At 42.8% G+C, this 14,665-nt stretch overlaps 1 protein-coding gene across 2 annotated transcripts in view; it reads right to left on the reverse strand.

Annotated features, from left to right (window-relative positions):
- Positions 1–12,832, reverse strand: part of LOC126358824 (DE-cadherin) — a 564,715-nt gene extending 551,883 nt beyond the window's left edge. The window contains exon 1 of one of the 2 annotated variants that reach the window (XM_050007583.1): positions 12,321–12,832. In XM_050007583.1, coding sequence (XP_049863540.1) covers positions 12,321–12,402 — 82 coding nt within the window. In that variant the 5' untranslated portion in view covers positions 12,403–12,832. The remainder of the gene's footprint in view (positions 1–12,320) is intronic. The other variant, XM_050007582.1, reaches the window with a different exon arrangement.
- Positions 12,833–14,665: the final 1,833 nt, after the last annotated feature.

The following is a 14,665-nucleotide window of genomic DNA, read 5'->3' on the forward strand; positions in this document are numbered from 1 at the left end:
CACTCGTGAATTCCGAAGAGCCACTAGCAGTCAAGCCTGCACAATGACTGTCCGTAAGAGGTTAACAAAAATAGGGTATAGTAGTAAAGCTCCTCTTAACTCTCCCACATTCCTGTCGTCAACGCTAATCGACGCTTGCGGTGGCGTACGGAGCGACGCCAGTGCACAGTGGATGAGTGGAGACGAATGATTTGGAAGGATGAGTCACGCTGTACTCTGCGGCAGTCCAACTGAAGGGCTTGAGTCCGGCAAATGCTTGGAGAACGTTACCTGCCGTCATGTGCTGCGTCAACAATGAAGTATGGAGGAAGTGCTGTTACGGTACGGAGGAAGCCTGGTTAGGAGATTAAGAGGGGTTTTCGAGTAAGTTTGAAGGGCCCTCGAGGTCGTTCCACTTGTCGGAAATAATGAGCCGACACCTAACCTCCCCTTCCAGGGATATCCCGCTTTGTGTTTAGGAAAGCGACAGCAGAGAGACGGGAGGAGCTCGCTGCTCATAAAAGCCGCCCTTATTATTAAAGTACATAAATATTTTCTGCAGCTAAGTCCACCCCCAGGACGAGGTGGAAAAATTACGGCCACGCCGCCGTTGTTAAGGGCGCCGAGTGCCATTCATCACGGGGCGAGACTCGAAAAAAATTTACATTCGCAGAACAAAAAGCGCGGCGCCGACTGGTGTTAGTATTCCGCTGCGCCGCTGGAGGCGCTTAGCGCGCTGCCCACGTCGCGGCGGACAGGAAGTCGCAGCGCTAAACAACACGGAAAGGAAGTAGCTTACAGGGAAACGCGCCGACTCATTCGGAAAAGCCTGCACAAATTCTTACATCACAGAAGCTTGCAGTGCTATTCTCGGAGAGCAAGCGAGCACAGATGTGAACTGAAGGAACGTGCCATATCAGAATCGCCTGGGACAAACTGATGGGGATGATGGAGGAGCTCGGTGCAGAGAGGGTGTTAAAAGGCGACTAGGCGAGGGAGGGGAGGAGGGGGCAAGGTACGTGAACTGAATGTCATGCAAATGTAATGCCAAACTTTTATATTCTGTTGTTCCTTTCTGAATAACTGGTCAAACCCAGCAAATGTAAACAAGTGTGTAGCTCCAACGACTGCTAGTTGGTTCTAACGTGACTTAAACCAACACCGACTCAGAGGAAGGCCTCGGCGCTTGTTCGTGACGTCACGTCAACTAGGCACGGCGAACACCAGGTCTGTTGCAGGCATACTCGGTAATGGTGGTGTCTCCCTCTGACACAGGAAAATGTGAAACTATTGGCGGTAGTAGACCAACACACATTGTTCTGCGAGATTTCTGCAATCAATTAATTGTGCAATTCACTACACTTCTTAACAAATAGTGTACTCCTGAACTTAAATGTCCACCTGTTTTAAGGATTGACATACAAAAACAACTTCATGGTCTAGCAGCAACAGAATTCGTGCTTCTTTACCTTATTTGGAAATCTGAGGAACTTACGTTTGTACTGGGTTGCTTTTACAAGAAATAGTGAACATATTGGTGCTCTTCTTTAAGTATCTTGGTTGACTATGAGGTGAGGAGCACTGAATGTTAATGAAATATGTTGCGATTGTACACGTTGGGGGAGGGGGTGGGGGACAGAAGAAGAGGCAAAAGAGAGATACTTGTTTTATCAAATAAAATTTGTTTATCTTATAAAGTTTTTCCTTCCAGTTGCAAGAGGGGAATATTTATTTTTTCTAATGTGCATGTTTAAAAAAGTTTGAACTCAGCAGTATTTTCGATGTATGAAGCTATTTTGTTTCCTGTTTGGAATTCCTTTCGTTGAAAACGACTGTAATCTAATGACTGGCAACAGTTGGACATTTACACATGTAAATTAGTTGACATTTCCGGTGACGATGTGAAACTAAAATAAATAAAACAAACGAGTTAATTGTAAGGGGGTTGGGGTAAGTTTCGATAACAAAATGAAGTAAATATAGTTACTTGAATGTAAAATTTCCGAAGCTTGCAATGGGGCGAAGCATCTTCTCATATTGACCTACTTTCGATTCGACAAGATTCAGTAATACAGAACTATGATCTTCATTTGTAGCTTTACGATAGTAAGAAAATCTTTCCTCTAAATAAAACTGCAGAATCCAAAATAATACATAACATTTTGTCCAAAAATAAGAGATTTATAGTGATAAGCACGCCAAGGCGTTTCTGCCTGCAACAGACCTGGCGTTCGCCGTGCCTAGCTGACGTCACCAACAAGCGCGGAGGCCTTCCTTTGAGTCGGTGTTGCTTAAACCAAGGAAAGGATAGAGCTATGAACCGTGTCACATCGAGGTAACTAGAGTCTTACGTGGACGACAACTGGAGAAGAAACGTGGCGATGCCATGGCGAACGGAATCTTGCCGGCAACCAGCAATTGACTTGGCGATCCTGGTTAAAAAAATTATCGTCTCATCGTATCACCTTCGATACGCATGTCTCCGATACTGAAGCAGACCTAAATCCTGTTCCGTCTTCACTGATTACATTTTTTCTCAGTCGCCCAACTCTTTTTCGTAACGGATTTTAACTGACTACTTGTTTAACTAATGTCTTTACCCTTACTGAACATATGTTGCTTTCATTTTATACGATACATTTTGTTCTCTTACAATACAGTTTTGTATTTGACCTCACACGATACACCTTTTAAGTTTTCTTACAAATTTCATTTAAGCCGACTGTATTCTCCTTTCGTCTTTCTTAGTCCAAGAGTCGTCTGGTTTTCAAAATTTACCGGTGCTAACTCGAAAAATTCGGAAGCAAGGTGTTACCATCGCGCACTATTTATATTACCTTACTGACATGAGAATATTTAAGCGCTCTTAGAGATTTCTTACTCAGCAACGTGAGCCTCAAAGCCCATGGCGTTTCCAACCACTATGAATACGCTACCATGTATAACTGTATGAAATTGAATTCGCTGCACCGTCTGAAGACTACGGTTTCATGACTTCCGTCTTCACCCCCTCCCCTTCTCTCCCAACACACACACACACACACACACACACACACACACACACACACACACACACACACACACACACACACACACACACACGTGTCGACAATATCCGGACACATTACCCGATGCACTGCCATCCGCTTATCTATGTGGGCCTCGCCGTCATTATTCCGAATATGTAGCGATAGATAAGAACGGTCACGACCGAGCAGCTAGCTAATGAATCGCCTGCATACAGGCTATCAAGCTGGAAGAGAGATGAGCAAGGAATCCGACGACTTTCACACTGAATCAGAGCGGTATCGACGAAATGACGCAGCTGTCATCACATTCCTCACCCCCTAAGAACAGTAACTAACAGTCGCGTCCTAGTGACGACTAAACTAAAGACATTTTTAACGTGACTGGATTCTAATATTACTGTCATCCTGATAACATTCTGCTAATGACACATGTGGAATTGAAAGCCAATACTAACAGGTCGTCGGCTGACCTATTCATCAACAATGTAGCCTACTACTGGTAATCAGTTTTACTGATTACCAGTAGTTTTTAGCAAGTGTTTGTTGTGGTATTAGCGACCTATGTAACTAGGTTACATTGCAATCTAATTATACTGTACTCGCAAAGAAAGTTGCAACTTGCTAAAAACTACTGGTAATCAGTAAAACATGATTTATCGCGTAACATTCTTTACTCCTAAGTGAGTCTACGCCGTACACACCCACCCTTTTCACTTAAAAATCTTGTAAGTACTTAGAAGGGTAAACAAAATAGTTCGAATGCAAGATAAGTTAGTCGAAAAATTTAAAAGCTTTTTTTGTTTTCATTTGTAGCTTGACGACCCTCAATGTGGAATGCCTTACGTCAAAGTTATTTTGTCACCCCTTATACTAGGAAGTCTCCACTGGTAAATTTCTTATTCGCCCTTCTCTATTATGTCATTTTTGATTTCAAATGAACAGCACAGAAACTTTGTGGTTGAGATCTGCACCGGAGGGCAATGCACTGGTCCTGAAATGCGTCATTTATTATAATTTCATAGGAATAATTGTTACTGAACTTGTTTTCGGGTATTTCATGTACATGCGATAACATCTGGTCTTGTGGTCATAACACTATTTGTTATGAATGAAAACACACAACACTGGTACAATATTACACTAGTGTTGTGTGTGGTTTTTATTCATAATGATTCAAATATTCTACCCAGGACTGATGGAACAGTCAGTCAATGCAATACTATTTTTGCATATCTTTACAATTAGGTTAGCTTAGATGAAGGAAAATATTTTCTAGGCACGTTTCTCTCTGTAAAGAATCTGAGAAAAGGGAATTTCCATTTTGGTATCCTTAACACTTCCAAGATGAAAAACGTAGCGTTCTGTGAAAAGTAAATCCAAAATCTCAGAATAAAAGGCAACACAGAAGAAAGTAAGTGGTTCTCCAAATATTAGATATCTTTTGGACCAATAATGAAACTCAAGGCGCGAGATAATATTCAGGATTGAAAAGGCTAGAAAATAACCTGCGAAAAATCTTCATGAGCTCACACTTCAGCTCGAATTCACAAACAGAATGATTCGCAGCAACGTATTCCACAGACCTCGGAGCTAACGAGGGTACTGAAATGTGGTATCTGAAATGTTTTCGCACGGTCTATTCCTGTGTGTATCATGCATATCGATAGTGTTTACGTGGAAGTGCATCAGATGAAAAAACAAAAAAGAACTGATATGCAGGGTGGCCCAAAAGTCCATTAGCATTTGAAAATGCATTAATTCACAGAATGAAGTAGGCAGAGGGGTAAAACTGAAATGTCTGGAATGACATGAGGTTTTATTTAAAACAAAAACAACGAAACACAGGCCGACAGATGATGCTGGGCAGCAACACGTCAGTGACGCCGCATGATAATAGCGTATAAAGTGAGCAGTAGTGAGACAGAGATTTAGGTCCCAACTCCTGTCAGATGTTTGCTTGCGGGGGTATCCGAAGTCCCAAGTCTACATCGCTCGTCCGACCTCATTAGAGATGCTGAAAGGCAACATCCGATGGCAATTTACAGCTGTACCGACTGATACGCTACAAAGGCGTAGTTGAGTGAGTCATGTTGAGCATTTACTATAAAGAACGTGTTTCCTAAAAATCGTGATGTTAATTATTGCTTTTGTATCCTGCGAAGCGCCATCTTTTTATCATTATGTGAACTTTCTTTTGGTTTAAATAAAAGTCCATGTCATTTGAAGCATGTATGTCAAGTTTTTACCTTTCTACCAAAATTATTCCGTTAAGTATTGAACTTTAAAGTGTCAACGGATCTTTGAACTGAAAACGGTGTAATACTCGGGATATATGTCGAGCGGACCAGAGGTAAGAATTATTACAACCCGATATGATAGTGCGGAAGGTCCACTGGAAGTCAGAGAAACAGGTGGCTGGAAGACTTTCGAAGATGGCACAGTTGTACATACGATGAAACTAGCTATACTGTAGTATCAGAGCTATGTGGACCGGCAGCCGTCGCACTGCGTATTCAGAAGAAGATACGTTTCGGTACTATTCGATAACGAAACAAGCCTGCGTGAAAGTAAAGATGACACACACTTGTTATATGTGCTTTGTAATAAGAAGCACAGTTCTTGAGTAAAGTTTTTACCTGAGGTGACTATTGATGAGCGAACCAGAAGCTACGCTCCGACTCTAACCTGCGAATGACAGCTGTCAACTGGAAGTTTGACTTGGTCTTCAACTGTTACCAATAGTGGTTTGAAACAGACTGAAAACCTACTTGAGGGAAGCTTTGTCTCGCGTTTGTACCTTATGGTCCCGTGTGGCGCACAGAAGTAACGATTCAGCTTTCGTTAGAAACTTAAGTGACACCTCTATTCGATGCTTCTAATTCCGCTTATAAAGACCGATACAAACGGAAATATCTGTACCTGCATGGTATTTGTTGAATGCGTCAGCCGTCTAAAAAGATCAAAAGGAGAAGTAGATCCCGGGCAGCTGATATCCACGCTGCAAATGGATGTTTTAGAACGCATTAAAGTTTTATTTACAATAGGTGAACAATTCGGATGAAAAATTAACCTTCCTCCTACAAGGTGTGCTATCAGGACAGGCGTTACAAGGCCGTGTCGTATACGACACTAGCGCAAAGAACTGTTTTTACTTATAACTCAGATTCATATATAACACACACTAGCGCTGTTTCTTGTGCAAACGAAAACAAACAAGACGTATCGGATCTGACACAGCCTTTTGGTACGTAGTAAAATGTCTTAACTAAATCTCTATGATTTTCGGCCGGAAGTTCTCAAGAGTAGTTTGCAAATTCATGCTTTATATTGTTGCGGTTCTTCTTGGGTTCTCTCCCTTTCTCTGAAAAAGAAAATTGTGGAATTACACAGCTTCAAATGACACTAACGTGTTCAGGACTTGAGAACATAGGTACGAAAAAAATGCCGAATGCGTGTGTTTACTAAAGCCTGAAAATGTTGTCAGCATCTTGCAGCGGATCACAACATTTATAAATTGTTGAAATTGCAACAGTTGCAAGTTTGCCAAACTATATAAGAGTTGCATGTTTTATTTTGTGGAAGTTGGGTCTTCAATGTGAAGGTACCTTTAGTGTCCGATTTCTGGGAAGAGCTGACAGTTGAACGAGTCGCGGAGTCTCTCAACTGTAGGCGCGTTTAAGCCGCGCAACCGCTCGATTGTTAGCCGTCCGCGCAGTTGAGACTACGAAAGGCAAGCTGACGTTTTCGGCATGGCTATTATGAGGCGGGCGGCGAGAGGACAATGGAGCACCGGAAACTTTGTGGAAGCGGCGGCGGCGCCTGCCTGCGGCCTTAGCTGCAGCGTTGTACCGGGGCTGCTCCGCGCTGGCCGGATGCGGCCAGCCTTCCTGGGCGTCAGTCAGCTGCCTGACTCACGGCAACGTCACGGCTTGCGCAAACTAGGGACGCCTTCCCGGAATGACAGGTACCACCTAAAGACTGTGCCCGTCTTCCCTGTAAGTGTACTTAACGTTGCACGTCAGTTGCGCAGTATTAGGAAACAGTCATGTTACGGGAAAAGATAGCACCCAGTGGTTCACTCTGAAATGGGATTTTTTGTAATTTTTTTTTAATTTATGGTGCGTGAAGTTAGGAATATTAATTTCCGAAATAGTTCGATACAAATCTCAAAACATTTTCGAGAAAATCGACTCTATACTCTTCCCACCGTTCTTAACATGCGAAAGCGAGGTCTATTTCCATCGACTGGCTAAGGTAGAATCCTCGTCTGCCACTAGGCGTCTCTCCTGACGCAGATTTCAAACAGAGGTGCACTTTCTACAACTAATTCCGTGAAGTTACGGGTGGGGGGGTGGGGGATCAGTAGCGCTGGAGAATTAGAATCGCTGGTTCGAGCTTTGTTCGATCCTATTTCCGTTCAATTCCGAGTACCTACGTCATTTAAATGTAATATTCATCAAATATACGCTAATTAACAGATACATAACTCCTATTTTTATGAAATGTTGCAAATACTGTACAATTTCTTAATTACTGAACTTTCATAATATGCTTAAATTTTAAACATCACAAATTAAATTCTCTCTCATCCTTACGTATTTTACGCTTCACGGAAACGCTCACGGGACAGGTATCGTTGTTTAAAAATTTCGCAGGACTAACTCTTGCCAGACAAGTGGTAGGCGAACATTCCACTAAGCAGGCACACGATCTCTCGAGAAAAACACCTCGCCTTACAATATTAATCGGATGGTCGGAAAACTTCAAAGTCGGTTTTTTCGAGAAGTTTCAGAGTTGCAGCAAACTACTCTTGCTTCACGTGCCATACAAATATGAAAAAATTCGACTGTCTTGTGGTCCCATTATGAGTGGCATTCGAAGAACGCCTTTGGGTTAAACATATTGTCTGTAAAATGTGCGTAGACAATATTCCCTCAAATACTGACATCGTCGAGAGAACATACCGTGACAGAACTACTTCACCTGGCATACAAGATATATGAGACAGGCTAAATACCATTCCTATGAATGTGATGAAGCCAACTCCGATGAAGGCAGGTATTAACAGGTTTGGTTTGCGTAGAACCACAATACGCCATGGTTGCAAAATACTTAAATTAGTAAAAATCACTAGCAACAGTATCAGGTGAATTTTCAGGTATTTTTATGTGTTGGCAACCGTACTTCTATAGATCTCATTCCGACTGCCGCCACCAGCAGCAATGAAGGCAATAACGACGGTGTAAGCCTGAAGATGGTCCGAGGAAAGCGCCGAAACCGGTTGCCAAAAAATAAAATATCCAAAACGCATACCAGACTTTTTATTGATTTTTAACATGTTATAGCGATCGCTGCGCTCCAGGCAAGAATGCTTTCTAAAATTGTGACAAATTCCTTACGGGAGTGTCGTAGTTGCATCCCTCCAATCTCCGTTGTACTGACAATCCGACCTGTAGTGTGGCTCAAGGTCCTAGCTAGTTGTGAAGGCGCCTAATTTAGAGATGGTAAAGGCAATGAAAGGCAGCGAGAACTGAAGGTTGCGACAACACATTTATCTGTATCACAGTCCTGTTTTCGTTCCATGTTTGACGCACTAAAGCTCATAAATAAAAAAAAAATACAAATGCAGAAAATCTATTACATATACGACGAGTATTTGGTGCATCTCGGTACATATAAAATCGTGCATCGCACAACAATAAAAAAGCGAATAAACAGAGCATTCTTCCAGGAAACACCTGGCAACGTCAGATGGTACGTTTAAAACATCCTTTAACGTGGAGTTGTGAGGTTCATAAATCAACACTCAGGAATGGACCGCGAAAGGTGTAACACAATAGACGTACTTTATTGCCACTGAATCAGAAGAAACTATCGATGCCCAATGAAACTTAAGGGTGTAATGATGGTACAAACTTTTACACAAATTTCGCAACCTCTGAGGAAAATTAGTATGTACATAAACACTCGCGCGCCTGTAAGTTCGTTGGTTACGTGACTACGATTAGGAGGCGCAGATGCAGTCTTATCCAACGATGGCAACTTTCCTTCAGTTTCGCCCTTTAAAGGCAAAATACCAAAACACAGCAAAGGAAATTGGAAGGGGTTGCAAGAGAACACAATTATCCCCTCTGATAAAATATTGCGAAAGGAACGCAATTATTGTCCTGTGGCAGAGCATCACTATTGGAATAGCAAGGCACAAAAAAAAAAGGCAGCGTCGCAGTTAACATTACCACATTGTCGGATGGTTAAAATTCATAGGCAATGGTCAACTCCCCCAACCTTCGCTCCGTAATAAGTCTCGAAAAATGACAAACTCATATTAATCTTCATCATCGTAGTTTTCGGTGCCCCCTTTCTGTAATTTCCGTCAATGTGTTTTGTATATGTAGTTTTAGTACGAAAATATTTGAAAAAATAACTACACTCAGATTAGGCTCAAAACTTTGTCGATTCACGTCTTGTCAATGACGAGAGTTTGTCGCCGCAACAATGCAAATTGTTCCTGTAACAAGACCAAATCATTTCCAACTACACAGCAGCTAATACATGTTTCTAGGTATCAGTAACTTCATTTCCCATTTGTAAAGTAAACAAGCACAAACAGATTTCGATAACACAAGGAGGACCGCAACACTATTACAGACATCCATTGTCTCCCACCAGGAGACAAACGCGACGAATTTACGGGCGGAGAAATGACGACATAAAATTCGCCTAAGCACAATTCTTGCACCACGTAACATTGCGAGCTGTGCTGCACTCGCCATGTACTGAAAAGAATACTAAACGCGAATGCCGCACTGTATTATCGTATACTGAGTGCTAGAAATTCGTCCACTTATCTTCTAATCCTCAACCCTGAGTTGTTTGATGCTTCTGAAATCACATTGCTATACTGGCAGTAAAGAAAATCTGAGGAAGACACGAACAGACCAGTATTGCTAAAGCTACAAACCAGCTCCTGAAGGCCGGCTTAAGTCTGTAGAACATGCACTAAATTCGTTACTACGAGACGAGAGCTACCTCCAGCCTACCTGCATATGTATTTATAGTGCTGTTTTCAAGCGCTGACGTCAATTCCAGCACATCAAACCGTATTAAAACTGATGGTTTTGGAGCGATCTTTAATGGCGCCAGTTTGAGTACGGTCTGTTGTACTAAGGTGACGCGGAATGTGACGACAGTGCATAATAACGTCACCGCATTTAACACCGTTTTCGTCTATACCGGCAACCAAGCGATATAATTGTCCGAACGAAAAGGAGATACTTTAATACGTATGCAACATAATGGAATGTGGTTGCAGAGCAGCAGTTATGCCCATGCGAAACAAGGCGGCCCGCCGACGGACAGGTTGCCCACTTATTTCACTGGATCCTGATCTTCCACGCGATTGAACAGTCTGGTTCGTATGCAGGGTAATGAGCTGAATTCGCTCTTATCTGGCGAGAAAAATAACACTAACTGACAGCTGAAGAAGAGATTCAAACCGAAAGATCGCGGCCGCGTGCGTTACCACTGAGTCCCGCCGAGCGGCGGGTCTACTTTTCATAATGATCAATTCACAGACGTGACAGCTGTTTCAATTCGTGGCGCGAGAAAGGAGGCGCTACGTAAATCACACGAGAACAACCCCGCATCGGGCGAACGCGAGCGCGGTGGGTCGTCGCTGCCGGCTGTGGAGAATACGGCAGGCAGCAGCGGCCGAAGGCGAGTCCTGTCCGCTGCCACTAGCTACCTCCGAACAAGTTGTGGTCTGACGTCCTGCACATCACCGCAATGCTTTCAGAAAACAGCAGAAAATCTCAATGGTTACTAATGAAAAAAAGAAACAACTAATCAGTGTCCTCCACACAAATAAAAGTGAATCTCTCTCTGAGGCTTTAGCCCCTTACGCTACCCTTTCTGTCTCGCCTTAAATGATGTATGAGCAAACTGCAAACAAACCTATTTTACCTCTACCCTATTGAGGTACTTTGTGGTGGCCAGTAGACAAGAACCAGCTTTTGACATTTGTGACCTTAACAACTACCGTGACGCGGATTAACGTCAAACACACAATCAGCAATATGTCAACATTAAAGTCCTCTGGGAAGGAATGTGCGTACCAAACAGTCTTACACAATTCGAAAGTAACTGTTTATATATTTGGCAGAACGCTTTTTGCGGAAAACGCGCCAATTTCATAATCAAAACATGGCGATTACGTCCCAGAAAAAAGTACTGTTTTTTCGCCGCTATCCCGGTGACCTGACTACTCGCACTGTAAATTAACTGTATTGTCACATGCTAGCAAATAAACGAATCTGTTTCCGTTATTAACGCAATGGAACACTTGTCTGGGGGTTCATTAGCAGTTTGTCTAAATAATATACAATACAGGTCGCGCTCGGTATATTAATACTTTACTTACACGGCACCATTTTCAATAAGGTGAGAGCGTCAATACTGCGGTAAGAGTAAAATATGTAGTCACAATTCTATGAGATCGCATGGCGTTTTCCTGACGGTATCTAACTTACATCCGTATTACACTGTAAAAGACCTTTGTCAAACATCTATAAAATCACTGATGGTGTACTTCGGCGCTTTTACTATACGTAATATAAAGGAGCGTGGTCCTAGCTTTTATAGTAAGTCTGAGCATTATAATACGAGCCTTGGACACGGTTGGTAGGAGAATTGTCGTGGTATAATGGGCGGGGCCATGCGATGAACCTTGAAAACCGATAAAGCCAATGAGTTATCCTACTCAGAAGACCGATAAGCCTGTAGTCGTGAAACATGCGTTCCTCAACTACTTCCAGGTAAAAGAGGGACACCGTCATTCGAAGATTATAGCGGAACTCCTGAATCATCGGTGCACAGAGTAAAAAAAACACCTTACGTTCAAAGAATCTCAGAATTCCGTTATCTACTGTTCATTTCTGTAAAATAAATACCATTGGGTAAAAAATCTCCAAAATTTTGGCACCCCTTTAAGTAGTGTTTTAATGCTTCTGCTGAAATAATCGGATTATTTTATTACTGTCCAAGGTTTTTAAACGTGATTAAGATGCCAAGTTCTACCAACGGATCACAAGTCGAATTCATTTTAATCTCGACTCTCTGAAAATAATAGGGCATATAAAGTCGCAGCGAAAGTAAGAACACGCAGTAAGGATTCCTGAGGGCTCGGATCGGTTGGCGCCTTGGTTGTCCAGGTAAGGCAACCTGTCAGACGTAGGTGTGGCGAGACTCAAGCCTCGCACAAAAAAAGCCTCGCACCGCAGAAGAAGAAAAAGTGGACCATCTGACAACACTTACCTTGTAAGGAATCTTCCCCGAAAACAAGCCAGCAACACACGCACAATAGCAGGAAAACCTGCGAGATTTGTCCACGTCGCATGGTTCTTGACCTTTCACAACGCACAATACAACCGAACAAGAACAATACGGAACTGTCTAGGTGGTAATAAAAAAAAAAAAATCACACAACACGCAACATCAGTCTCCTAGATCTCACGAAAGTTCGCTGTCTATGTTACAAAGTTCGTAAGAGCTGCCGCCAGCACACGTATCGTTGTGTAACAAGACCACCGAATGTCACGATCTACAAACGATGTCACGTCCGGACAGTGGTAGTACACGTCGGCTTGTTCTGTAATGCGTCATCACTTCCGGTGAGTAAGAGTCTCCAGCCGGTTGCACACGGCGACTGTCCTCGCTTCGCTATGCGCGACGTGTTCCGCACGGCGCGGCACGGCGACTGCAGCAGCGCAGTCCACACACACTTCCTCACCGGCGGCCGGCAGCAGACTGGCCGCTTCTCGCGTTGTGAGGACACCGTTCCGCCAGTTGGCGCCTTCGGTATACTCCGCCCGCGCTCGGGCACGCTCGGCGGGCCCACCGTTCTCCGCGCCGCTGTTGGCAGCAGAGGAGCGCAACCTTGCCGACCTGAGCGCGAGTCGCCGGCCAGCATTTTCTGGCTGCAGCGCTAATTGAGTTAGCGAATCAAGCCAGTAGCGAGTCTCGGCGACGGTGGGGACTAAACTGTGACGGCTTGTCACAACACAAGGGAAGAAATGACAAAGGCAACAGACCTGCAGTACTTCTCTTTCACAGCAGGAATGCGACGAGATTGTACATTGACAGAAAAAAGAAACTGCTGCAGCGTCTGCTTTTGCGTAAAAAACCTGGAAGTGTACTGTCGAGCATAAATTCGCTGTTTCAGATTACTAGAATATTTTCTCCCACGATACAGTTGTCCCAAATTTTCGGTCACGATTGGTGGGTGGGTGCGTGGGTTTCATGATCTGTACGGCTTTGAACTGCAAGCAGATTCCCATCCTCCTTAGCACGGCTTTTGTCAGTCTATTGATAGCTATAGTCATATCTGTATCCATTGGACACCGGGCCACGTCGGCATAAGGGGTAACGAACGCTCTGACCTGCTTGTCAAGAACGCATAACGTATCGCACCCATTCAGATATGCTTCCGACGCTGTGATTGCTATTCGCGGCTTGCAGTTAAGACTACAGAAGAATAGCCAACGTCACGTAATGAGAACTAGCTTGGTACTGCGCTATCCAAAGACACATACCTCATATCTCTTAGTTTCTTAAATATGGGCTTATGCCAAAGAGCTGTCAGTAATTACAGATAAAGAGCGGTTCACATAGTTACCAACAAAACGAAACACTTGTTGAAGTTAATATCATCTTCGAAGTGTGATTATTGTATAGATGATGACGTCCTGCATTTTCTTGTTTTGATTACTGTACAGATAAAGACGACGTTCTGCATTTTTTTAAATAGGTGTGAGTAAAATACCTATAAAAAACCATAGGGCGGAAACACTAAGAGAAGAACGCAAAATTGTTGAATACATCGAACTATCTAACCTGTAAACGCATTTTTAAGTTAATTACACTTTTAAGAGGGTCCTTATTACGTGGTATTTTATGAAAAAGCTGAACTTTGAATGACTCGATATTCATTGTATTCATCATGAGAAGAAAAGAAGATAAAGTTAACTTTCAAGTCCTGGTCATGAAAGATGATGGGCAGGCGAAAAGTCTTTATGTGGGACTATATGAATGTGTCTCGAAAATGTAGTTCCTAGTTTTCTAATGAAACTGTGTATATATTCTTCGTGTTGATCAACATTACCTAGGATTGTGCTAATTACTTTCTATAGCGTCCATGCTTAGGTCATCTGTTTTTTTCCGTTGTCGTTTTCTTGTTACAGTCAACGTAGTGATGTTTCAGCACATTGCCTAAGTTTAGCGCAACTGTTTGTAGTGGTGCCTTTTTACAATCACATTTTCCTCTTATCTTTTTGTTATCTCTCGACCGATTTTATATAATTTTATTCCACACTGTCTTGATATCGATTACGGATTTTGTATTGAATGAATTTTGCAAACTCGTGTTTCGAGTCGTATACTGGTCCGATCTGGTTGATACCGGTTACTACTGAATCCGTCTTTTCTGCCAGGTCACTGCAAATGAGAGAGTCTCATTCAGTACCTGGTATAGTTATGTTAACTAATTCGGTAGACGTACAGTGGGTTCTTCATTCTCTCATGATTTTTTTCGGAACGTATTTAAAGAGCAATAGCGATGACCTCTTGCTGTCAGATTCTTTTTGTAATGGGAAATATCTCAG

Source organism: Schistocerca gregaria, chromosome 1 (assembly GCF_023897955.1).
Source record: "Schistocerca gregaria isolate iqSchGreg1 chromosome 1, iqSchGreg1.2, whole genome shotgun sequence".
Lineage (NCBI taxonomy): Eukaryota > Metazoa > Arthropoda > Insecta > Orthoptera > Acrididae > Schistocerca > Schistocerca gregaria.